Source organism: Haliotis cracherodii, unplaced genomic scaffold, assembly GCF_022045235.1.
Source record: "Haliotis cracherodii isolate W230 unplaced genomic scaffold, xgHalCrac1.p SCAF_3, whole genome shotgun sequence".
Taxonomy (NCBI): Eukaryota; Metazoa; Mollusca; class Gastropoda; order Lepetellida; family Haliotidae; genus Haliotis; species Haliotis cracherodii.
This window is the reverse complement of record NW_027266286.1, coordinates 3,997,932-4,025,136: the sequence shown is the minus strand read 5'-3', so window position 1 is coordinate 4,025,136 and position 27,205 is coordinate 3,997,932. Positions and strand designations below refer to the sequence as shown.

The following is a 27,205-nucleotide window of genomic DNA, read 5'->3' as shown; positions in this document are numbered from 1 at the left end:
CATATTTCACCTATGTAAAATGGACTATCGACCACACTATATAAGTGACAGATTTATCGACCACTACATAAAATTGAAAATAACATCAACTGTATTTGAAGAAGTGACAGGAAAACCAACTCCACTGTCTTATCTATAGAAGTGACAGTAAAACCAAGTCCATTGTCTGATCTATAGAAGTGACAGTAAAACCAACTTCATTGTCTTGTCTATAGAAGTGACAGTAAAACCAACTCCACTGTCTGATCTATAGAAGTGACAGTAAAACCAAATCTAGTGTCTGATCTATAGAAGTGACCGTAAAACCAACTCTAGTGTCTGGTCTATAGAAGTGACAGTAAAACCAACTTCATTGTCTGGTCTATAGAAGTGACAGTAAAACCAAGTCCATTGTCTTATCTATAGAAGTGACAGAAAAAACAACTTCATTGTCTGGTCTATAGAAGTGACAGTAAAACCAAGTCCATTGTCTGATCTATAGAAGTGACAGTAAAACCAACTTCATTGTCTGGTCTATAGAAGTGACAGTAAAACCAACTCCACCGTCTGATCTATAGAAGTGACAGTAAAACCAACTCTAGTTTCTGGTCTATAGAAGTGACAGTAAAACCAACTGTAGTGTCTGTTCTATAGAAGTGACAGTAAAACCAACTTCATTGTCTGGTCTATAGAAGTGACAGTAAAACCAACTCCATTGTCTGATCTATAGAAGTGACAGTAAAATCAACTCCATTGTCTTGTCTATAGAAGTGACAGTTAAACCAACTTCATTGTCTGGTCTATAGAAGTGACAGTAAAACCAAGTCCATTGTCTGAACTATAGAAGTGACAGTAAAACCAACTCTAGTGTCTGATCTATAAAAGTGACAGTAAAACCAACTCTAGTGTCTGTTCTATAGAAGTGACAGTAAAACCAACTCTAGTTTCTGGTCTATAGAAGTGACAGTAAAACCAACTCCATTGTCTGATCTATAGAAGTGACAGTAAAACCAACTCCATTGTCTTGTCTATAGAAGTGACAGTTAAACCAACTCCACTGTCTGATCTATAGAAGTGACAGTAAAACCAACTCCACTGTCTGATCTATAGAAGTGACAGTAAAACCAACTCTAGTTTCTGGTCTATAGAAGTGACAGTAAAACCAACTTCATTGTCTGATCTATAGAAGTGACAGTAAAACCAACTCCATTGTCTGATCTATAGAAGTGACAGTAAAACCAACTTCATTGTCTGATCTATAGAAGTGACAGTAAAACCAACTCTATTGTCTTATCTATAGAAGTGACAGTAAAACCAACTTCATTGTCTTATCTATAGAAGTGACAGTAAAACCAACTCTAGTGTCTGATCTATAGACGTGACAGTAAAACCAACTCCATTGTCTGATCTATAGAAGTGACAGTAAAACCAACTCCACCGTCTGATCTATAGAAGTGACAGTAAAACCAACTCTAGTGTCTGATCTATAGAAGTGACCGTAAAACCAACTCTAGTGTCTGGTCTATAGAAGTGACAGTAAAACCAACTTCATTGTCTGGTCTATAGAAGTGACAGTAAAACCAACTCCATTGTCTGATCTATAGAAGTGACAGTAAAACCAACTTCATTGTCTGGTCTATAGAAGTGACAGTAAAACCAAGTCCATTGTCTGATCTATAGAAGTGACAGTAAAACCAACTCCATTGTCTGATCTACAGAAGTGACAGTAAAACCAACTCCACTGTCTGATCTACAGAAGTGACAGTAAAACCAACTCCATTGTCTCATCTATAGAAGTGACAGTAAAACCAACTCCACTGTCTGATCTATAGAAGTGACAGTAAAACCAACTCCATTGTCTCATCTATAGAAGTGACAGTAAAACCAACTGTAGTGTCTGTTCTATAGAAGTGACAGTAAAACCAACTCTAGTGTCTGGTCTATAGAAGTGACAGTAAAACCAACTCTATTGTCTGATCTATAGAAGTGACAGTAAAACCAACTTCATTGTCTTATCTATAGAAGTGACAGTAAAACCAACTCTAGTGTCTGATCTATAGACGTGACAGTAAAACCAACTCCATTGTCTGATCTATAGAAGTGACAGTAAAACCAACTTCATTGTCTTATCTATAGAAGTGACAGTAAAACCAACTCTAGTGTCTGATCTATAGACGTGACAGTAAAACCAACTCCATTGTCTGATCTATAGAAGTGACAGTAAAACCAACTCTATTGTCTGATCTATAGAAGTGACAGTAAAACCAACTCTAGTGTCTGATCTATAGACGTGACAGTAAAACCAACTCCATTGTCTGATCTATAGAAGTTACAGTAAAACCAACTCCATTGTCTGATCTATAGAAGTGACAGTATAACCAAGTCCATTGTCTTATCTATAGAAGTGACAGTAAAACCAACTCCATTGTCTGATCTATAGAAGTGACAGTAAAACCAAGTCCATTGTCTTGTCTATAGAAGTGACAGTAAAACCAACTCCACTGTCTGATCTACAGAAGTGACAGTAAAACCAACTCCATTGTCTGATCTATAGAAGTGACAGTAAAACCAACTCTATTGTCTTATCTATAGAAGTGACAGTAAAACCAACTCCATTGTCTTTTCTTTAGAAGTGACAGTTAAACCAACTTCATTGTCTGATCCATAGAAGTGACAGTAAAACCAAGTCCATTGTCTGATCTATAGAAGTGACAGTAAAACCAACTTCATTGTCTGATCTATAGAAGTGACAGTAAAACCAACTTCATTGTCTGATCTATAGAAGGGACAGTAAAACCAAGTCCATTGTCTGATCTATAGAAGTGACAGTAAAACCAACTCCATTGTGTGATCTATAGAAGTGACAGTAAAACCAACTCTAATGTCGTATTATAGAAGTGTTGGTTTTACTGTCACTTCTAAAGATCGGACAATGGAGTTGGTTCTACTGTCACTGCTATAGATAAGACAAACACACGGAGTGACAGTAAAACCAATCTATCGTCTTATTATAGAAGTGACAGTAAAACCAACTCCATTGTCTGATCTATAGAAGTGACAGTAAAACCAACTCCACTGTCTGATCTATAGAAGTGACAGTAAAACCAAGTCCATTGTCTGATCTATAGAAGTGACAGTAAAACCAACTTCATTGTCTGATCTATAGAAGTGACAGTAAAACCAACTCCACTGTCTGATCTATAGAAGTGACAGTAAAACCAAGTCCATTGTCTGATCTATAGAAGTGACAGTAAAACCAACTCCACCGTCTGATCTATAGAAGTGACAGTAAAACCAAGTCCATGGTCTGATCAATAGAAGTGACAGTAAAACCAACTCCACTGTCTGATCTATAGAAGTGACAGTAAAACCAAGTCCATTGTCTTATCTATAGAAGTGACAGTAAAACCAACTCCATTGTGTGATCTATAGAAGTGAGAGTAAAACCAAGTCCATTGTCTGATCTATAGAAGTGACAGTATTATGAACTATATCGTGTCTGTAGAAATTACAATAAAATCACCTCTATCGTGTTATCTATAGAAGTGCTAGTAAAATCATCTCTATTGTCTCACCCACAGAAGTGACCGTTAAGTCCGCCCTGCAGCCGGTCGAGCGCCTGACCTTCATGTCCGAGGGTTCCATGGTACTGTCCACCCAGGCAGACAGGAACGTCGCGCTCGTCAGCAACGTCTTCAGGGGCATCGGCGAGATCTTCCCCACCGACTTCAACGCTACCTGGGCGGAAAATACGTCAGGGTAGATATTTCTCAGATATGTTACCGATGTTTAGGATATTGCTATTGGCTGTATATTGGGGTACCCCTGGCAATATAATGGGGTGCCACTGGAAGCACAGTTGTGAAAACAGGTGACGAGCATATCGAATTCCCATCACAATTTGTACCCCGTTTTTGTATAGGTAGTTCAATGTGTAGGTCGAACCTACTTCAACGACGGCAAGATTGTTGCATTCCATGAGAGTGTGGCTAAAAATATGTGACGACGGGGCACGAATGGCCCAGTCGTCATTGGCCCCGCAATTCGCTGTGCGTCTCTTGGACACGCCGGAAACGAAATCTCTGTTCGCCTCGATTATGTTCCTTGGTTTGTCAGCATCATACCCGTGCTAGCGGGTTTTACTAAAGTGGTAAAATGTCAGAGACCTGCATCACTTCGGGCAAACACCCACAGTAGGCTGACACGCCGTGATATAACTGGAATAGCGGCGGCGTTAAACTCAACTCACTAACACACTAATAAGTGACGTAATCTAGCAGACAACACATATTTAATGTGTGACTTTCCCCACGGTCTACTGCTAATATCCATTCCAGCTCGAGACGTTGTAATTAGCGCCATGTGAGAAACATCTTCTTTGTGTGATCGGGGTAACCATTGATTGTAAATTCAATGTACTCATTTAACTGTGAGGTCGAATATGAACAAAATTGTGTTTGAAGACCATGAATCAAGTAAGCTGGGGCTGCCATCTTGTGTGAGCAGAGTTTCCCTTTAAAGGGTCACTAGACGATCTAATTGGCGGTTCTAACTCGTTGATTGAAGCCATTACAACACTTCGTAAACCTGGCATCACAAGGAATACTTCGACATTAATGATGGCTCTCAGACGAGCAGTCAACGATTGCTCCAGTTATGTCAAGGCAATGTCTCAAGAAGTCAGTGTCCAACAAGTTACTAGTGAGACTGCAGATAGGCACCAGACCACGGAGTCTTAAAGCCTTTAAGCTAACATGTCGTCAGGTAGCTGTATTTTCAAATCCTTCCCACAAACCTTCTTCGAGAGGCATTTAGAAGTTGATGTGACGTGTCGGTGTAGCTTCTTACAAATTGTTCACGTTGTTAGAATCTACACCGAAACATCTCTCCCAATTTTTATATAGAAATTGTTTATCCATATATCTTATCCTTACTTACTTCGTACCTTAGCTTCGATATTTAAACTTATCAGAGCTACAGATAAGCTGCGTATTTGCATAAAATACCCCCCAAAACTATTTAAAACCCAATTACTTTCAATTAACTTGCGTGCAGAAATGCATGCATTAAATGGAAAACGCAATTGTTTGAAAACGGCGCGCGTAAACACCCAGTGAACCTTTTTATCAGCATGCGTACAGATGAGCTAATTTCCGAAACACAATTACGAGCTAATTTGCTTTCCGAGTCAAGCCTATATTTAGAACCGTTACATTACATCTAAAACACTATTTCATTTTTTTAAATATCAAAATGCTTACTCATTTCGAGAAAAAATCCAATAGAGTGATGAATAGATGAGTGAAAAAAATATTGGTTACCTAGAGAAAAATGTAATAACCAAATTAAAATGGAAACCGAGTAAAAACTCAATTGCTCAAAAGGTTATCTGGAGCTCTGGACTTATCTAAAGTATATGCGTGTTGCACAGCAATAGCTGCGTACTTGACTGTGTCCTTCATTCAATGTTTTCTTCCGATTTCAGTGCCGAAATAAAAATTAGCAACCATATTGTGGGCGTGTCCTTGTATCCTAGCAACACGACAGACCAGAAACAGATCAACTTGACCTTCAGCTTGTCCCAACCACATAATTATACTGTCATCCCAAAATGTGTTTTCCTGGATTTTGGAGACAGGTTGTATATATTTCGTATTCCTTTAAAACAGCATATCATTACTGTTTTCATGTTTACAAATAAACATAAAACAGTATTGTTGACTATACTATAACAACTGGATTATTTGTTTCATAATATTATGATAGTGCAATATATTTTGTTAAATGGATCTTATATCGGTCTGTAATCGTTTAAACTCAAGACGTTAACGTTCATAATACTCACACGTGTGATAATGGCTTGAAGCGCATCGTCGATAGTATGATTTTTGACGTCAGAGTAGTGACGTCAGAATAATGACGTCACAGGACATCGGTATCCCGCTTACCTTATGAACCCGTGTCAGAATGTACACGTTTCCTAAAATCAGTACGGTACAATCAAATTCCTGTGATAATCTCGATAATCATATTTCCAGAGGCCAAGACGATTCCAGATGGTCAGACATTGGATGCAGCACAATTGTCATGGATACTGGAGTTATCTGCTCCTGCAATCATCTGACAAACTTTGCCATATTGATGCAGGTCGTTGCTGTCGAGGTGTGTATGTCGGACACCATGGTGTACTCGGCGTTGAGTGAGTAAGTGAGTTGGGTTTAACGCCGCTTTGATCAATGTTTCAGTTATATCACGGCGAGTCAGCTTGATGTGAGAGGAAAGGACGAAGTTATGCAGGTCTCGGTTGTTTACCACTTTCTGACCACCCGATCCCGTTAGTCGACTCTTAGGACAAGCATAGTCGTCTTTTACGGCAAGCATGGGTTGCTGAAGATCTATTCTACCCCGGATCTTCACGGGTCTAAATTATTGAGATAAAGATTGCGATTGTACGTACGAATATAACTAACACTGATAAAGTATACTACTCAAAGTAAGTTAAAGAACACGCGTTTTTTTCATATGACAAGTTAATCTGTCAGATTTACAATTGTCATGGAAAAAGTAGGCGTTCCTTACCTTATATTGAGGAGTATATAATTGATGTACACTTATACTGGAGGCAGTACATGTTTTAGAATAAATAAAAATAATGATATAAATAAACTGACGGATATTGTTTTTGTCGTTGCTTTTCTGGATCCATGAAGGACCCTTGAAAAGTAGTTTATTTTAAATAAACAATGATATATTTGTTTCTGTTTTGTTTGGTTGTTTATAGTCATATCAGATTGATTACGTTTGCCTATAAAAATTAGCGACAAAACCATTTCTATAATCAGTGTACGATTCCGACAAAACTAACAATCAGTAAAGTGTTTACACAGAGTGTCTTTATTATTAATACGATTTGCTGTCAAATATTTGATTACCAAACTTTACACGCTAATCCTGCACGAGACATATGGTGCATCTCCAGTCATCGGTCTATGACGTCACATGTGATGCGTTCATAAGCGTCGATTCACACTATATGACAAGATAGACACAATTTTTTATGGATAACAACTTCTTTAATACTGCAAAAAGCGACGTTTCGGTATAGATCCTTATACCGTTGTCAAGCAAGACTGATCTATACCGAAACGTCGCTTTTTGCAGTATTAAAGAAGTTGTTATCCATAAAAATTGTGTCTATCTTGTCATCCGCCAACTTCTAAGTAATGCCTCTCAAACAAGTTATGTCTTGCTTGACAACGGTATAAGGATCTATACCGAAACGTTGCTTTTTACAGTATTAAAGAAGTTGTTATCCATAAAAATTGTGTCTATCTTGTCATCCGCCAACTTCTAAGTAATGCCTATCAAACAAGATACCATATATGTTCGTTTGTACATCTAACCAATCTAATATCTCGAGTAATTCGTCATCTATTAACCAACATATATGGTATTATCGTTTCTTTTGTTGGTGAGTATATAAACCACCTTGTTGTTTCAGCTCTCCTCCGTCGACGAGCAGGCGCTGGAGGTGATCACGTTTGTGGGGTGCACGCTGTCACTGCTGGGTGCGATACTCACCGTCCTTACATTCCTGTTTCTCAAGTATGTGCCGCCCCGATGACAGTGGAGACACTCCTTGCCTCCTGACATTAGGCCCCGTCACTATTCCAAGATATCGCGTCAACCTGAAAGTCTCGCACTTACTTGGACATATCAAGCCTGGTTCTCTGCGTGTGCTGCGCTGGCGCTACACAGGAGCGGCAGCGCAGCATACCCAGGGAACCAGGCTGGCGAATAACAAGTAAAACTCGAGATATATTGCAATAACATCGAGAAGTCCGTTCACTGATAAATAACGGTAATTTCGATATAATTAAAGGTCAATTCAAAGTGTATTCACGAAGTGTTACTTACTTATTAGACCAAAAGCTACACTTCATGTTCAAATAAACATCCGTTAAACGAACGGAGCTGACATTGTTGAAACAATAACACACCAATATATGAAACACGCCGATCCCACTCATATGTTTGAGTGAGTGAGTGAGTTTGGTTTTACGCCGCTTTTAGCAGTATTCCAGCAATATCACGGCGGGGAACGCCATAAATGCCATGGGCTTCACACATTGTACCCACGTCGGGAATCGAACCCGGGTCTTCGGCGTGGCAAGCAAATGCTTTAATCACTAGGCTACCCGACCGCCCCCATTTACTATAGAGATACACGACATCACACATATCAATCTTTAAGTAAACGTCATACATCTTTATGACGTCATAGCACAATTGGGTCTCAGAGTCTTCCACTGTGCCCTTTATTGCAGGATCTACACAGACCGAGTTCTCATCCATCTGAATCTGGCAGTGTCCATCATCGGCGCCCAGATCCTGCTGCTGATGGAGGAGGCCATTGACCGGGGAACGGTGAGTCCGCGCACTACATCAGTGAGCCAGGCTGTACCGCCTTTAACGAAACCAATACAGCTGCGGGGGCGAACAATGGGTATTTTGCCAAAGCGTCCAATGCATAATCGCCTAAGTATCAGCATATTGAATATCATTCCTGAATGATTGTGTGGCCTGTCTGGCCAGGAACCATTGTTTACAGCCAAAGCTTCAAACTGACCACCCTTCAAAAAGATTATAAAAAACAATGTATTTTTTATGATGTTCAATTATTTATCCATAAAAAAGATCCAATTTTTTGCTTGTTTCTGTCTTGATTAACGCCGCACTCAGCAATATAGCTCTCCTGCTAAATGAGAGCGGCCTGTAAATAATCAAATCTGGGCCAGACAGTCCAGTGATTGATATTATGAGAACGATCCACGCCGTCGCGGTTCCCAATCCATAACAAAAATATTTCTTACTGGCATAGGTTGCTGGGTACCAGTACATACTGGATAAGGTAGTCTGACTGGCCTGGAAGCTTTGTCATTGCCGTGATACAGCTGGAATATTGCTGACTGCGGCTTAAAACAACATTTATCCTCTCATTTGCATTTATGAGAGTCGACCATTGAAGCAGACTGATGATTGCTGTTTCTGCGTCTGTGAGGGTGACGGTTTTACGTGGCGGCATGCGATCCTGTGCACAGCTCACAAATCAGGTGAAGTTAAGCAACGTCGGTCGTGGAGAGTCCTTTTATGGTTGACCCCGTATCGGCAGCTTGACTCCTGAGAGTTTCTAGGGCTTCGGTCCTGCCCCACACTGAAGCACATGACCCACATGTGGTGTCTCCTTGAGAAAGGGACTTTGTTCGAAATGGCCTCTGTTCACCCAGCAGTAAATGGGTACCCGGTAGGATGGTAATGTGTTTGTTAACCTTCTAGCGCCTCACAGGCGCTTGAGTGGACACTGATCCAGATGTTTCTGCCCCCAGTCTGCGTGTGTGGGGGTGACGGTTCTGCTCTACTACTTCAACATGGCGGTGTTCAGCTGGATGCTGGTGGAGGGGGTGCAGCTGTTCATGCAGATTGTCGTCGTCTTCACCGCCGAGAGCCGGATGAAGGTGTTCTACACTATAGGATGGGGTGTGTTCGCATAGTTCTGCTCACTGTAGCCACGAATCCATGTGTTATCAAGGTCACCAAAACGGGCAAAACTATTCCTCTTAACGACCGATCAAATTTAATCTGATGTTTTTTTAAAATATAAATATAAATCTATACACTGTAGTTGGGGGTGTTTTGGCTGCCACACAAGGACCGGTAGGGAGGCCTGGTGGTTGAAGGTTTCGCTCCTCTCGCCGAATGGTTCAATGTGTGAAGGCCATTTCGGGTGTGCCCCGCCGTGATATTGCTGGAATATTGCATAACGCGGCGTAAAACAACAACCACTCACTTTAATACCTACTCACACACTAATGTGTGGTCACACGTGTCATTCCGAGAAAAGTCGACGTTACGAAAAAGGGCGATAGGTAGCGAAAGACGATACTATTCCACCAGTCCAGACCATTTTACATTTGGCTGAATTCGTTTTATGAAATAAGTAATTTTGTTCGAAGTCAGATCATGTCTAATGAAATCCAAATAAATATTATGTCACGCTTATTGGCAAAAACATAATTCATGTTTTGGACAAAATAGAAGGGTGATTATCTCGAAATCCGTAGAATGACGGCTGGTCGAGAGGCATTAGTATGGAATACTGTAAGGGACATTCTTGCGATCTCGACTTTTGGAATCAAGCTCACTATGCCAAAGTGCCGGAATGCGAGTTGAGGAGAACTCGAGAATAGAAGAAAGAAACTCGACTACTTTTAGAACTAGTTTGGTTTTGTAATAGATGTTCAATCGTCAATACGTCTATAAACTATTAATTTGGGAGTTGAACATGACGCTCATTATTTCCTCCCAAGGGTTGCCGTTCCTGGCAGCCGGTGCGCTTCTCCCGGTGTTCCACGAGAATCTCGGACAGATGGGCGTGTAAGTGAATCGGAAGTTTGCTAAGTACATGTACGACTTACTATTTCACTGACACTATATGTGATAACAAAGTATATGAACATACTTCCCATGTTCTTATTAAGTAATGACACCAAAAAATATGCATTTTTGTTCTTGTCAATTTCCCTCGTAACAACTGTGCCATGCGAACACTTTAAAATTCTAATATGTATCCTTAAGTTTGATTCAGTTTGTTGTTTCCCGAGCAGAGAGGTTTCTAGTCAGAGTGTCCCTTATTCTATTACATGTAACGGCTGTTCGTCTGTGTGCCAGGTGTTGGTTGTCTCCCCTGGATAATTCGATCTGGGCATTCGCTGTGCCTGCAGTCCTTGTTGTCTGTGTAAGTAACTATGGGTGCCACAAAAAGTTCAAATGAATATGGGTGTTACAAAAAGCTAAAATGAAATGTGACATTGACACCAAAAAAAAAAACATAAAAATTAATTTTTCTGTCGAATTTCCTTGCCGTGAAGGGTTGACCTCGAAATCACAACAGTTAACAATATTCGGGATATCACTTGAGAGACATACTCGTTGACAGACAGTGAGTAATGTCACTGCGAAGTTTTCAAAGGAGTGAACTTTGGTATCAGAAGGATTCGCTCACTCAAAGCTCCGAATCTATCCCGACCGCCTCCGTGGTCTAGTGGTAGAGCGTCCGCCCGGAGAGCGGAAGGTCCGGGGTTCGATCCCCGGCCGCGTCATACCAAAAGACGTTGAAAGATGGTACTTGTTACATCATGTTATTCTGATCTCCCAAGGACCGCCTTCGTGGCCTAGTGGTAGAGCGTCCGCCCGGAGAGCGGAAGATTCGGGGTTCGATCACCTGCCGCGTCATACCAAAAGACGTTAAAGAAGGTCCATCATGTTACCCTGTCTGGCTCTCGGTATTAACGGGCTAAAACAAGGACTGGTCGGCTCGGAGTCAGTATACTGTGTCTGAGTCGGGTATTCATGTTAAACTGCGGCATGGTATCTCAGTGAGCTAGCACTATAAATTGGCATCAGTCCGGACTAGTACAAGCAGCCACACAAACACACACACGTACATGCACGTCGCTATATAAGTGCAATAATCTTGGACGCGACGTTAAACCCCATTTCACCTCACCTCACCGAATCTGTCCCGCACACGATGGCTTCAGGCCTATCGGGAAATAATGATGGACAGGGTGGCCCAGTAGTCTAAGGCGCCACAAGTCACTATGAGGTGCGTCCTGTTGGAATGGAAGGATCCCACGATCGTAGGTTCCAATCCAGATTCGCCTTGATTATTTTACAGATTGCAGCAACCTATACCCGTGGTCTGATGTCTGCTTTGCTTTAGGTTTAGTCACACGCTGAAAGATAACTGAAAGCCGGGTCAAACTCACTCATTCATTCATTCATTCATTCATTCATTCACTCACTCACTCACTCACTCACTCATGCCTGGGTCTGTCTGTTGCAGACCAACCTCATCATCCTGATGTTGGTGATGCGGGTCATCCTCAGCCTCAGTGTGGCCATGGAGGAGAACAAGATCCGCAGCATCAAGTAGGTGGGCTCGGAATCTTTCATGGCCCTGTGTGATACATGAAACTGATGCTTTTAGAGGTTTTGTAATTATAATAAATCCCCATTCCATAACTAGGCAGCCGTTTTTTGAATTGATCATTCCACGGGTGTTGTTACTGTTCGACAGAACATCATTGAAATAAATGTTTTGTTGGGAGCCAACAACCTCTGACATACTCACAGATTTGTGATAACACGTCCCGAGGTATAGGACTGTGGTCCTTGCTTTAAGAGGATGCAGAGTTAGGTCCCTTAGCTGTGTGCAAGGATCCGAATCCATTTTTACCTCAATTAGGAATCTAGGTGTGTTCTTTGGTTAAGCCAGAATGATAAGCACGTACGACATATTTCTCAATGTGCAATCCTCCAACAGTGGCGTTTTCTCATCTATTCCAGGACGGCGGTGAAGGCGTCATTGCTGTTGCTGCCGCTGCTGGGCTGCACATGGCTGTTCGGGGTGTTTACCTTCTCCGGGAAGACGGTGGTGTTCCAGTATCTGTTCGCGGCCACAAACTCCCTGCAGGGTCTGCTGCTGTTCATCTGTCACTGCATCTACAACAGTGAGGTAGGTCAAGGTCATATAGTGAGTGAGTGAGTTTTTACGCCGCTTTAAGCTCACCACCCAGGTCATATAGAGACAACAAGGTGTCGCCATAACCTGCGCGCATCACTGGGGCAGTAAAAATAGCCAAGCCATATCAAGGCGTGGGACACCAAAAATGGTCTTTTGGCACCCATATTGGGAATCAAACCCTTCCGTGTGATGAGCTAACACTTTAACCACAAGGCAGCCTCACCACCCTATGTCATTAAGAGACGGAATTATGTCGCCACGACCTGCGCCCATCACTTGGGCAGTGATTCACGGCGGTGACATCAACAATGGGCTTCATATATTGCACACATGTGGAGAGTCAAGTACAGGTCCTCGGCGTGACCAGACACCGCTTTAAAAACAAGACTACGATTCAAATTAAGGGTCGTAAGAAGGATGAACTTGAGATTTGAACCCACCGGATCGATGTAGCTAGACCCGTGAAGATCCGGGGTAGAATAGGTCTTCAGCAACCCATGCTTGCCGTAAAAGGCAACTATGCTTGTCGTAAGAGGCGACTAACGGGATAGGGTGGTCAGGCTTGCTGACTTGGTTGATGCATGTCATCGATCTCAATTGCGTGGATCGATGCTTTTGATGTCAATCACTGGATTGCCTGGTCCCGACTCGATTATTTACAGACCGCCGTCATATAGCTGGAATATTGCTGAGTGCGGCGTTAAACAACAAGCAAACCAAACGTTGTAGCTGACGTGCACGAACTGCGTTACTTTAAACCCTGGGTCAACCACACCCTTAAGGAACACCAGGGTTAGATTCCTCCTCCTGAATAATGTTTGAAGTAATTTTAAGCTCATCACACCGCGATATATCGCTGATATTTTAAAACCATATTCACTCACACAACATGTTATGCAGTTGTCAATCTCATTGTTGGTGGAAGGGTACCGGTGTTTATCATCCTCTTCGTGTCCACATGTTTAGGTCAGAGACGTATTCCTACGCCGCAAATCGTCCTGGGACCTGTCACGACAGTTGAAGACGCACAACAAAGTAGAGCCGATATCCGACATCAGACCATCTTCATTCAAAGCGAGGCCTGCAGTCCAAACAAGACAACCCGGGGACAGGGTCATCACTCCGCCAACGGGGTCATCTGTCGTAGGATCAAACCCGGAAAGTGACACATCAAAAAATGGGCGGAGAAAAAGTAGTCCCGCCCCGATAAGCGTTGAATCAGTCAGTAAATAAAGGTCGCTGTTTTTGAAGGGAGATATATATATGTACCCGATCTTGTACCAGTGAAACTAGTCTAATTATAAAAACACACTTAACGATACAATAACCATTGTGTGGTTTGTGTCTCAGTGCGTAGTCCCACAATGTGGTACTGAGGCAGTAGCTTGTCACGACGAATACATGGGTTCGAATCCCATGAGGGTACAATGTGTGAAAACATACGTGATGCCCTTGTCGTGACATGACTGAAAGCGGCGTAAAACAAAACTCACTGGATAGAGTCATTCGTGACCAACTCGTGTTATTCCGGGACAAACCGAATAGCGACTCGTGCCCTTCTCGTGGGCTTTTTGCGACTAGGTTCCGTCTAACCGCAAACGGGCATATCTAAAAGAATTGACAACTCGTTGCGTAATGATTCTCGTATATTTCCCCCATATGTCGTATATATTCCAGATGGTAATGAAACACAACGGAACTTACAGTATTATACAGTATGATTAAACACATTTAACTGTATCTTGGGTATGTTTATAGATGCAAGACATATGTAAAATCAAAAGTTATTCTTGAGGGATTCTTTGACCGAAGTACTTGAAGTCATACGCGCATTCTGATTTTTAGTCGTATTTTCGCACATAACATTCATCTATAGGGGGACGAGTCTTCTTGCAGGTTACGGGAAGGGGCGAGTGGTGACGAATGTGGATGGAGTGTTGATTACCACCGATGGCTGCCAGAAGTACCAGTCTTTAGCCCCGTTCCACAAATCAATCTGAGCGCAACGACTCTCGTAAACCAGTGTTAAAGTATGGTGGTTACGAACATCTTAGCGCTAAGATGGCTTTGTGGAACGGGGCCCTGGCCTGCTTGTCAGCTATAACTGAACCCTCACTACGTCACGGTGATGCACTGACGGGTCCAGAAGGTGGTGGTCACACTTTACATGTTGTCTTTAGATCAATATATTATGCATACTTTGCCAGGTGGAGATTACTGGTGTATTATTGATGTATTGATTGACACCGAATATACATGAACCTCGACGTTCAGTAATTAACAATTAGCGGGTAATTAACTTGATACATGTTAGAAATCACTTGTGCGTGTTATAATGATGATAATAAACATCACATATAAACATCGATCTCCGTGTCTATTGTGTCGAACTTATATTATATAACATGTCATTATATTGATTCACAGACGGTTCACCATGAGTAATTTTCACAAACATGGACAGGTTATTAATACGAACAGTGAGACGACGGACCGCCGCGTTTGTAGTAATATAATGAGTGAGAGAGGTTTTTTTTAATTTTTATTTTAGAGCCGCTTTCAGGAATAATCAATCAAGAAAATCTTAGACGTTTACTGTTAGTTGAAACCCACGAGCGCGGATATCATGATGAAAACTAAAAACAATCAGAACCAACCGGGATTCAAACTCACGGTCACAGGTTTCTGCCACACCAAAGGGACGCAACTCTGCATAACGAATGGTAGCGCCTCATACGACCGGGCCACGCATTCCCCAGTTGTAACAGAGTGCGTCCCTTTGTATGGGAGCGTTCACTAGCATATTCATGGCAGGGCCAGATGACGGTTTCCTGTAAATGAAGAGCAATTTCCGTGTGTCATCTAAAGCATGTTGGTGATGAGGGCTCATGCATCGCTCTGATCGGGACGCAGCTCGCTGGTCAGTCTTGAGGGTGGTTTATGTTCAGATCTCACCACGCCATCATGAATAATGTCCAACCGTACTCGTCTGTAGGTAACTCGAGTCGCCATGTGCATTTCATGAATCTCATCATGATGACCTATGGGATGGGGTTGTGCTGCATTCAGCAATGTTTCACAATATCGTTCCATTTTAATAAGAGAACTGGGATGTTATGAGTGCATGAACGTTGCTCCATCTCGTAGATGTAACAGCGTGAGTCGGAATGATTCTGACCTCAGGAAAGACTCGCCTCACCCCATTCACGTTCTGTCCGTTCCATCATATCTGTGACAAGGCAATCAGCTTCCATGGTCAATGACCTATAGGTTCACGAAAATAAACGCGTGAATATGGGGCAGGAACTTTACACTTGACTGGGGAGATCAGTCGAGCAGGAAATGTCTCCAGTTCGCAAACACCTGGTGTTATTGCCAATACTTTGCTTGTGGTGACTTACTGTTGTCGGAAGAACTTCACCATTCATTTATACTACTACTACTACTACTACTACTACTACTACTACTACTACTACTACCACTACTACTACTACTACTACTACTACTACTACTACCACTACTACTACTACTACTACTACTACTACTAATAATAATAATGATAATCGTCGGAAGAACTTCACCATTCATTTATACTACTACTACTAGTAATAATAATAATGATGATCAGAACAACAAAATCATCATCATCATCATCAAAGCACACCATCATACATCCGGTCAGTGGATCAGTGTGCACTCGAATTTCATTCTTAGTCCCTGTGAAGGTTAACAGTCATATTACCATCTCATCCTACCTGGTACCCATTCAGTGCTTGATGAACAGAGGCAGCATTGCGAACAAAAACGCTTGCAAAAGGAGACATCAAATGTTACATGTGCACATGTCAGTGTGGGGCAGGAATGAGGCTCCAGAAGCTCGGTGGTCAAGCTTGCCGAACACAGTCACCCATCCTGCTACTCGCCGCCACCAATGCTGCTTACCTTCGCCTGGTTAATGGTTATACAGAAAGAACAAAGTCAAACGGTCACCCATCCAGCTACTCGCCGCCACCAATGCTGCTTACCTTCGCCTGGTTAATGGTTATACAGAAAGAACAAAGTCAAACGGTCAGCCATCCAGCTACTCGCCGCCACCAATGCTGCTTACCTTCGCCGGGTTAATGGTTATACAGAAAAAACAAAGTCAAACGGTCCCCCATCCAGCTACTCGCCGCCACCAATGCTGCTTACCTTCGCCTGGTTAATGGTTACACAGAACCACCTCGGACGAAATACATAAACTCAGTTAATTGACCTAATATAAAGCCTGTGATTATTTTAATCTATAGATTAAACATATCAAACTATATTAGGTGCAATAACGTTAGGGGGGTTCCAACAAGCCGAGACATCTGATTGGCTGAGGTTTGGGGAATACCACTACTTGGGAATTCCTGTTCTATTTTTAGTAACACAAGTCAATACTGTAAATTATTTCGTTTTTTTTTTTTTGCATATGAGTCAATGTTTTACCAACATGGGTGTTTCTGGACCTCTTTTATCGTTTCTTTATTGATATGTATTGTTTATATATTGGTGTAATAGAAGGTAAAACAGGTGTTCAGTCACTTTGAGGTATCGGTCAAGTGAGGTGAAACCGGGTTCACCGTCTAACATTATTGCACTTATAATACGACGTGTATGAACGTGTGTGTGGCTGCTTGTACTAGTCCGGACTGATGCCGATTTTATAGTGCTAGCACACTGACATACCATGCCGCAGTTTAACATGAATACCCCACTCAGACACAGTATACTGACTCCGAGCCGACCAGTCCTTGTTTTAGCCCCTTAATACCGAAAGCCAGACAGGGTAACATGATGGACCATCTCTTAACGTCTTTTGGTATGACGCGGCCGGGAATCGAACCCCGGACCTTCCGCTCTCCGGGTGGACGCTCTACCACTAGGCCACGGAGGCGGTCCTTGGGAGATCGGAATAACATAATGTAGTCCTGTGGACGTGCTGTGCTTATGTGGATAGATATCAGGACCTCGTTCACGAATCTATCTTAGTCTCTGGGGCAGATTCGTAGCGCTAAGATCGTTGTTTTGAACAAGGTCCTTGAGGTGCTGTTGACGTGCTAGTTGAGTACGGGAAACCTTTAAACGATTGGTCCGTGTGACCTGATCATGAAATATCTGTCAGTACCACACCCCATGCTTTATGACCTTCGTCAAAACGTCTACAACGTCAACGATCTGCGCCACTTGAGGCTTTTCTACAACATTGATATGACTGGAACTGGAAACGGGTTTCAAATCCAACTCACTCACTTTCTGAATAATATTTTTATTGCGGATATACTCCCATTGTCAACTATTGTCATATTCACGAACTTTTCGATATATGAGTACAAAACCACAACATTTTCTGTCTCCAATGTCGTAAACAGAGGGCGTAAAGGGAAAATAGTGATGAAAATTATACGAAGGGATCACTGAAAATGACCACCAGGTGTTCGCGGCAAGGGTATTCTGCTCTGCTAGTAGCTCGCGACTCACTCAGTTTTCATTACAAATGTGGGCAAGGTGGTGTGGATGGATGTTATATACGATAAGGTCGTTTCAAGGTTTGGTTTGGTTAATTTAAAAGGATTATACCACAAATAAAGGATTTGATCAACAGGTGTTTTATGAAAATAAAAGATATCTGAAATGTCCACGCATAACTTTCATGCATTTTGAGTGTTTTGTGACATCTCTTCAATTTAAATATGCGACTGATGGTAAGTCACCATGTTACACGTATCGACACGCATGTTGCCATGGTAATGGCCTCTCAATGCCGACAAGACATTCTTGTGTTTAAAAACGCGCGGTCCATATACAATGCCACTGGTTCAATTGATATACAAATGCAAAATGTTTTGCAAAATGTTTGCAAAATCTATGAATATACTGTACTAGTGAGTGAAGATCTGGGTTAGAATTGATCTTCAGTAACCCATGCTTGCCGTAAGAGGCGTCTAACGAGATCGCCGTCATAGAGCTGGACTGTTGCTGAGTACGGCGTTACACAACAAACAAACAACCAAGTTAGAGTATGTCTTTGCACTTTAACCCCTTTGTGCACCAGTATCGTAAAGTGCACCACGGCTGCCTTTCACAAACATTACGGTTGGTTTGTTGGTTGGTTGTTTAACGCCGCACTCAGCTATATGACGGTGTTCTGTAAATAATCGAGTCTGGACCAGACAATCCAGTGATTGATATCATGAGCATCGATTCACGTAAGTGGGATCGATGACATGCATCAACCAAATCAGCAAGCCTGACCACCCGATCCCGTTAGTTGCCTCTTATGACAAGCATAGTCGCCTTTTACAGCAAGCATGGGTTGCCACAAACAATGCGATCTCATTATAACAAGACAGAACCACGGCGGTAGAATTACACGTGGCTATGGAGCCGTATAATATTATGCATAGACATGCGATCAGTGGTTCACATGGCATGTGCATTTCATAAATCGACAACATCCTGATAGTTTCACAGAAGGACCACAGTGTCTTTACGCTGCATTGCAACACAAAGTAACCTCTCCTCGCCTACGCGACACAAGAATCATCTGGAATTCTTCAAATCAATCATTTGGAACCCAAAAAACCAAACCGCTATGATATTGCGCACATTCCCAAAACCTGCATGTCCCTTACTTCACCTTGGAACAAAAATAACGGTCTTAGTTTGGCATTCACTTCCAGGAATAATCAAAGAGCGACTGACGCAAGCACCCAATCAGCATTCAAACAAATGATTGTTCGGGAGAGCCACATCCCCCTATGGCTCGGGGGGTAATTAACCCGAGATTACTTGGTTAGCGGGCAATCAGACGGCAGATGGGGGAGTTTGGAGAGGGATCCCAGAGACTTTCAGGATCAGGCGGAGATTCTACAACGATTCAAGATGCTGTAGAAGAGATGTGCGACAGTGGCAACATGAATGGGAACATTGGAGTTGTTTCGTCATTGCCATGACGCTGAGTACTCTGTATCCGACGCACACATGTACATGAATGTCTTGTATTAGTCTTATGGGGTCTTGTAATATATACATTGGTTTTGAAAAGAATTCTTTTAAGAAAATCAAGTGGTCAAGTAATTCTGAAGTTTATAAAATTATTGTGGATCGTCTTTTCCTGTTTTAGCAATAATTGCCACATTATAGCGTTTATTTAAATATTCCAACAGCTCCAACCTTTGATGCCATTTAAGGTGCAATCGAGAATGCTCTTTCTATGGAGATTTCAAACAGCGTCGTACGACTCTTGCTCAGTAATTGTTTGATCAGCACAACAATACTCAGATTTGTTTGTTTGTTTGTTGTTTGTTGTTTGACGCCGCACTCAGCAATATTCAGCTATAGCCTTAGAAAGGATTTCAAAAAGTTGTATAGTTTTTTGTGGAGGATGTGACAAAAATGACGTCCGATGCAATTTCCTATTTTGATTTGAACCATGTGGGTTTTTTCAGGTGAACATTTCACTTGCCTTTGCATGTATTTGTGATGGGTGTCACAGATGGGACACAATACGCTCACCTTTTCGCGAACACCTGGTATCATCACTATTTGATGGCCATTCATAAACACACACTTACCGTATTCGACGTAATAAGAGCCCACGGCGATATTTGTTAATATATTGGCTAGTGAACAATCCCAATTAGCACCCTTCCGATTGATCAATGTAAAAATTATATTCTGATAAAATATATATGTCGTGTATAATACGTACAGCCTTTTCTTTTGTATCATTTCAGGCTGTCAGCATAAATCACGAAATTTACGATCTTTCACCAAAATTAAATTCTTATAAGAGACCCCTATTTCTAATTTTGAAAGCGCCCTGGGCGCTTATTACGTGGAATTCGGTATTATAGAATCGCAATCGTACAATGGTCTTTGTTTTCAGCAGATATTTCTTCTGATCATGGATATGTTATTTGTCGCTTTTGTTTACATGCGCATAGTTTCGTGCACGCGCGTGCGTGCGTGCGTGCGTGCGTGCGTGCGTGCTTGCGTTCGTTCGTGTGTGTGTGTGTAAGGTCACTGCCACAACGTGATTGGTTTAAGCAACTTTCTACAGATGTTGGTTTGTCAGCTCCATGCCCTTGCTTGTGGCTTTCATTAAGGGGCCACACATCCAGGACCTGCGGCGTTGGGGCTTTGTCTGTTTCCTGCGATATCTCAGTAGGACTGCTGGGTGTGGGAGGAAAACCCTGAGTACAGATGACGGAGTGAAATGACAGCCATAGGATGCACTGAACTTTTAAGCGCACCTGAGAAGTTGTGTTTCCGGTTCCTTATATTATTTATTTTAATCTGTAAATTATTATTTTTATCATTATCAATGTAGAGCTAGGTTACCTGTAGATTTAACAGCGCTAAATTGAATTTGGAACGAAACGCGCAGCGTGAGGTTTCAAATGTTAAATTCAGCTCTCTGTTGTCTCCAAAACGTAAATACGTTCCCTTTGTAGATTTCTATCGTGTTTTCTGCACGAAATGTATTGCGTCCTTTGAATATTGTAGTAACCGCATATGTGCATTTTGTAACCTGTAATTGTAGATAAAATTATTTAAATATGCCTACCGACAATGACTGAAAAAAGTACTATTCTATGAATATTAGTTTCCGCGGTGATACGGCCGTCAAACCAGCTGTTTCAATCAGAGGGTGTGTATTGTGATTTAATAGCCTCTGATTGACCAATCAGAATCGAGTAAATTCCAAATTCATGGTAGAATATTATTTGTTATCTGGGACCTTGCCCCCTCTACACGCAGCCCGCACGGCGAATGGGACTTCGCCCAGGAAGCGCTACCTAGTCAAACCCTCCATGAACTTTTCGAAGAATGTGAAGACTCCCCAACACTGCAGCCTTCTGCATTACCCAGATTGGCAGAAGGGCTGTATTCCTGGCAGCAAACCCGGGTACTCTCCCAATGTCAGTCAACAGATTGGGAGGTACCAAACCTAAGGCACCATGAACAATAGGGAGTCGGACAACTTGGTACTTGGGATGCAAGCGTATTATTATTATTATTATTATTATTATTGTTGTTGTTGTTGTTGTTATTATTATTTGTATTATTACATATGCCATTTCTTGAAACTGATATAATTTATTCTATCTGAAACATTTCGTTAAATTAATCACAGAATAAGCAGACCAAGTTTTCTTGCTTAAAGCAGACAAAACATCTCTCAAGCCCTGCTTTGCACTCGTAAATATATGTGTCTGCAGTCAGGGAGAGGTTGGACATGTAAGTACATGATCCACCTACCATCATGGCCGAGAATATGAAAGGTGTTTTCATGGAATCCACGGCTTCTGTAAACACACGGCAGTAAGTGTACTTTTACAAATCAAATGCAGGTATGCCCACAACCAGTATCAAAGAAGATCATATTTAATTGATTGTAAACATTCCGATTTAGCTTTGTTAATGGATGGTGTGAGATTTCAAAATAAGAGAATAAAGATGCTAAATACGTCTTAAAACACAATCAGAGAAAAACGTGGTCCGACGAAGGATATCGTTCATTGGTAAATAGAAACAGATTTCTAAGACGCTTTTATCACAGATGGTATGTGTTTGATTGATCATCGTGAATTTAAATTGTTCCCCGAACCTTGTAGAAATCAGATAATCAGGAAGCGAGAGGTTGAGTGTTGACACATGTTCATTTTTTTCGTGCGATTAGATTGTTTGTCTTGTACCTAAATATGTAAGGAAACAGAAATAGTCTGTGTCGTGTAGGCCTTCGCCGCATACTGAACATACTTATTCCAGCGTTGAGTCAACCTTTCAACATTAGGTAAGGGAGAGATTTAAAGGTTCATCTGTGTGTGTGTGTGTGTGTGTGTGTGTGTGTGTGTGTGTGTGTGTGTGTGTATGTATGTATGTGTGTATGTGTGTGTATGTGTATGTGTGTGTGTCTGTGTGTGTATGTGTGTGATATAGTGTGTGTGTGTGTGTGTGCGTGCGTGCGTGTGTGCGTGTGTCTGTCTGTGTGTGTATGCGTGTGTATGTGTGTTTGTGTGTGTGTGTCTGTATGTGTATGTGTGTGTGTGTATGTCTGTGATATAGTGTGTGTGTGCGTGCGTGCGTGTGTCTGTGTGTGTGTGTCTGTGTATGTGTGTGTCTGTGTGTGTATGCGTTTGTGTGTGTGTGTGTGTGTGTGTGTGCAAGGAGGGGGGTTGGGGCGTGGGGTGTAACAGGTCTGCACGTTGTACGTTGTATTGGTGTTGTGGTTGCTGTTATTGATTGTGTTGGTATTGTTGATGTTGGTGTTGGTGTTGTTCGTATTGTTGGTGTTGTTGGTAGTGTTGGTTGTGTTGGTTGTGTTGGTAGTGTTGGTTGTGTTGGTAGTGTTGGTAGTGTTGGTAGTGATGATGCTGTTGGTAGTGTTGGTAGTGTTGATGTTGTTGGTTGTGTTGGTAGTGTTGGTAGTGTTGGTTGTGTTGGTAGTGTTGGTTGTGCTGGTAGTGTTGGTAGTGTTGGTTGTGTTGGTAGTGTTGGTTGTGTTGGTTGTGTTGGTAGTGTTGGTTGTGTTGGTAGTGTTGGTTGTGCTGGTAGTGTTGGTAGTGTTGGTTGTGTTGGTAGTGTTGGTTGTGCTGGTAGTGTTGGTAGTGTTGGTTGTGTTGGTAGTGTTGGTTGTGCTGGTAGTGTTGGTAGTGATGATGCTGTTGGTTGTGTTGGTAGTGTTGGTTGTGCTGGTAGTGTTGGTAGTGTTGGTTGTGTTGGTAGTGTTGGTTGTGTTGGTAGTGTTGGTAGTGTTGGTAGTGTTGGTTGTGTTGGTAGTGTTGGTTGTGCTGGTAGTGTTGGTAGTGTTGGTTGTGTTGGTAGTCTTGGTGTTGTTGGTAGTGTTGGTAGTGTTGGTATTGTTGGTAGTGTTGGTAGTGTTGGTAGTGTTGGTAGTGTTGGTTGTGTTGGTAGTGTTGGTAGTGATGATGCTGTTGGTTGTGTTGGTAGTGTTGGTGTTGTTGGTAGTGTTGGTTGTGTTGATAGTGATCATGCTGTTGGTTGTGTTGGTAGTGATAATGCTGTTGGTTGTGTTGGTAGTGTTGGTTGTGTTGGTAGTGTTGGTAGTGATGATGCTGTTGGTTTTGTTGGTAGTGATGATGCTGTTGGTTGTGTTGGTAGTGTTGGTGTTGTTGGTAGTGTTGGTTGTGTCGGTAGTGATGATGCTGTTGGTTGTGTTGGAAGTGATGATGCTGTTGGTTTTGTTGGTAGTGATGATGCTGTTGGTTGTGTTGGTAGTGTTGGTGTTGTTGGTTGTGTTGGAAGTGATGATGCTGTTGGTTTTGTTGGTAGTGATGATGCTGTTGGTTGTGTCGGTAGTGATGATGCTGTTGGTTGTGTTGGAAGTGATGATGCTGTTGGTTTTGTTGGTAGTGATGATGCTGTTGGTTGTGTTTGTAGTGTTGGTGTTGTTGGTTGTGTTGGTAGTGTTGGTAGTGATGATGCTGTTGGTTGTGTTGGTAGTGATAATGCTGTTGATTGTGCTGGTAGTGATGATACTGTTGGTTTTGTTGGTAGTGATGATGCTGTTGGTTGTGTTTGTAGTGTTGGTGTTGTTGGTTGTGTTGGTAGTGTTGGTGTTGTTGGTTGTGTTGGTAGTGTTGGTGTTGTTGGTAGTGTTGGTGTTGTTGGTAGTGTTGGTTGTGTTGGTTGTGTAGATGTTGTTGGTTGTGCCACCCCACCCCCGGATCAGAACAGGTGTCTTACAGGTGTGGCACAAGTTGCAAGTAATACTATGTTACACAATATGTTGGGCTGCTATAATTAGTTTACTCAAGGTGCAAATTGCCACCTCTCAGTTCTAGAGCGATGTGTTAGTTATTTAATATACGTCATGGGGTCGTACATAGGTGGTAATATATGTCCAAGTGTTAGATGTATTGTAAGCGGTTTGCAGGAAAACAAATCCAATTATCAACTAACCGTGTTGATAACAAATGTCAGAACACTACTTTGTTTTTATCTTGTTCACATATATTCTCTAAAACAATACGACAATAGCTAAATCTGTAAATACAACTTCTTACAACTCTCCTGTGTAAAAAACTGTGTTTAGAATGTAAACTCATACAAGACATGTTAAAATCTAAACATGTTTAGGAATGTGTTTAAATCCTAAACAGAATACATATTAGGTGTTTTCTATCTAAACACGTTTAGGGTCTAAACCCATGAAATTTGCTGTCCTCTCACAGCCTCAACACCAACTAAACACAACATCACTATTATTAAACATGTTCAGAATGTACACATTTTTCGTGTTTAAACATGTTTATTTTAAATAAAGTGCATACCATAGGACATTAAGCCCAAAATGGATAAGATGTGTAATATATCTTGAAATCAGATGGCCAATCAGATTCACGGGCACTCGCATAACGCATATACCACCAGGACTTGGTACAATATTGACATATAAATGTAGAAATAAACCAAGCTTAATTGATGGTGAGTAGGGAATTGATATTTGTGACGACAACAGTCTCCGTAGCAAAGATGGTAACATGCAGGACTCCAAATCAAGATGTTGCAGGTTTATATCCCGCCGAAGTTTTACAAGTGTTTTGTTCATTAACGTGTTGTGTCAGTATGAGAAATAGTATTTCTCTCATACAGGAAACGAAAGCTGACAATGAAATTACAACTGATCACTACGACCGAACCTGAACTGTTTTAGGACCCCCCCCCACCCCCACCCCCCTTACTTCTGTATTCCCATTAAATGCTAAAAAACCTATAGAAAGTGCCCCGTCTTAGATTTACCTACAATGAATTTAAAGGGGCGTATACTAGTCTTACCCAAATTTAGATCCTAAACGTGTTTAGCTGTTAAACACAATCCTAAACATGTTTAGACCTAAGCGCGTCATAATTATGGGACAATGAACCTGTCTAGGTTTGTGTTCAGGATCTAATCGCATTTTTTCAGAATTTTCATTGACCCTCTCTGTATAGTTCATCCCCGTTAATCCACACTGTCAATTCAGAATTCTCATCTATCTGATCAGTTCAGTCAGTCAACAAACAACACCACTTTTATTTAATTTAAACGGGTAATTGAATTAATATTATTTTTTTAGATTGGCCTGTCTGGATTAAGGAGGATCCGTTATATGCAGTAATTGATCAGTAAAACGCTCCCTGAGAGAACATACATGTAGCGTGTGAGTTACACGTCGCCCTGGGGGTAATGGGTCCGGTTGTATATATCTTCCTAAATTAGAATAAGTTTTCAAAAATTATCGGGAATAATTTCCAGGTGGTGTAGGTAATGAAATTAATTATACCAAGGACGTAAATTACGTTACGGAAAAATGTCGCAATGTATCATGTTTAATCCCGAATTTTCTCAAAACGTTTTATCGTGATTTTATCATCTTGTGTTTGAATCTAGCACAACACTGTAAAAATGTGTTCAGATACTAAACCAAATTTATAGAATTCAAAAACGTTTCTAGTCCAAATTTTGAAATGTTTACCCCTAAACTTGTTTTGAATTGTGTTTAACAGCTAATCGTGCTTAGGATCTAAATGCGGGAAAGACCAGAAAACACCCATTGATGCCTCCAGCAACATGTATGAACACGACGCGTTTAAAACCTCGGCGGGATACGAACCTGCGACCTCTACCTCCTCCACTCTACCACCTGTGCTACGGAGACTGTTGCCCTCACAGATGTCAGTTGTCTTAGTCACCTCACTAGGTATATTTGTACATTCGTAAGTTAATAGTATACCAAATTCGTTGTAAATTCTGGTGGTTTATGTGTTAAGCTAGTGCCTGTGAAAAGGATCTTCACATCTAATTTCATAAACATCTTATCCTTATTTGACTTATTGCAAAATGATATGCACTTTATTTTAACTTGTTTAAACTCTGAATGTTTTAAACGTGTTTAAATTCTAAACATGTTTAAGTTCTGAACGTGTTTAAATTCTAAACATGTTTAAAATACTAAGCATGTTTAGATTATGGTGATGTTTAGTTTAGGTGGTGTTTATGCTGTGAGACGAAAGTTCGTTTCAAGGGTTTAGATCCTAAGCGTGTTTAGAAAAACACACGAAATGTGTACTCCGTTTTGGATTTAAACACATTCCTAAACATCTTTTCATCGAAACATGTATGTGTTTACATTCTAAACTCGTTTTAACTGTACAGTAACACTGAAAATGCAGTTTGCAGTAACACTGAAAATGCAGTTGTGCAGTAACACTGAAAATGCAGTTTGCAGTAACACTGAAAATGCAGTTTTAAACTTTTAGAACTTTGGTTATTAAACATCTCTGATGAAGGTTGGGAATGTTGCGTTCTTAAGCCGTGTCTGGATCCAGAACCTAGGCTCACTCCGATTAGCATCCTTGGCTTGTAAACACCATGCCCCCTAGTCGTTGGTCTTGTCACCAAGGTAACAACCCTACATGATTTGCTTCAAAATGGGCCTTACAACCACATTAAGCTGCCAAAAAGTCGAATTGAAACCCTGTTTAAGCGTATTAGCCCGAACTCTCTCTCATTCTTACATGCTCAGAGTGAGAGAAGAACGACATTTTCACATATTTAGATCATTAATGATGACGGGAGTTGGGGGGATAAATATATGGGGTTTA

The 27,205-nt window shown here is 41.5% G+C and overlaps 2 protein-coding genes across 2 annotated transcripts in view; one reads left to right on the top strand and one right to left on the bottom strand.

Moving 5' to 3' along the window:
- The window catches only part of LOC139473628 (adhesion G-protein coupled receptor D1-like), a 31,628-nt gene extending 17,830 nt beyond the window's left edge, over positions 1-13,798 (top strand). The window contains exons 14-24 of the mRNA XM_071256302.1: positions 3,561-3,738; positions 5,465-5,617; positions 6,018-6,141; positions 7,481-7,584; positions 8,307-8,406; positions 9,366-9,516; positions 10,347-10,413; positions 10,708-10,774; positions 11,885-11,970; positions 12,388-12,556; positions 13,532-13,798. Coding sequence (XP_071112403.1) covers positions 3,561-3,738; positions 5,465-5,617; positions 6,018-6,141; positions 7,481-7,584; positions 8,307-8,406; positions 9,366-9,516; positions 10,347-10,413; positions 10,708-10,774; positions 11,885-11,970; positions 12,388-12,556; positions 13,532-13,798 — 1,466 coding nt within the window. The remainder of the gene's footprint in view (positions 1-3,560; positions 3,739-5,464; positions 5,618-6,017; positions 6,142-7,480; positions 7,585-8,306; positions 8,407-9,365; positions 9,517-10,346; positions 10,414-10,707; positions 10,775-11,884; positions 11,971-12,387; positions 12,557-13,531) is intronic.
- A 5,587-nt stretch (positions 13,799-19,385) lies between these two features.
- LOC139474174 (GATA zinc finger domain-containing protein 14-like) lies at positions 19,386-27,145 on the bottom strand. The gene is made up of 4 exons (XM_071257070.1): positions 27,119-27,145; positions 22,810-24,299; positions 21,857-21,903; positions 19,386-19,459 (listed from the first exon to the last, which is right to left on the bottom strand). The coding sequence occupies exons 1-4, from the start codon at positions 27,143-27,145 to the stop codon at positions 19,386-19,388; spliced, it is 1,638 nt and encodes a 545-aa protein (XP_071113171.1).
- Positions 27,146-27,205: the final 60 nt, after the last annotated feature.

What these genes read in the sequence shown, in the direction of transcription:
- LOC139474174 (XM_071257070.1), bottom strand. Translation starts at nt 27,145, where the DNA reads ATGTCGTTCTTCTCTCACTCTGAGCAT. An exon ending in AACCACAACACCAATACAAC is followed by an intron (nt 21,904 to 22,809) that starts GTACAACGTGCA and finishes GTGTGTTTACAG; the next exon opens with AAGCCGTGGATTCCATGAAA. An exon ending in TCATATTCTCGGCCATGATG is followed by an intron (nt 19,460 to 21,856) that starts GTAGGTGGATCA and finishes GAATCGTTGTAG; the next exon opens with AATCTCCGCCTGATCCTGAA.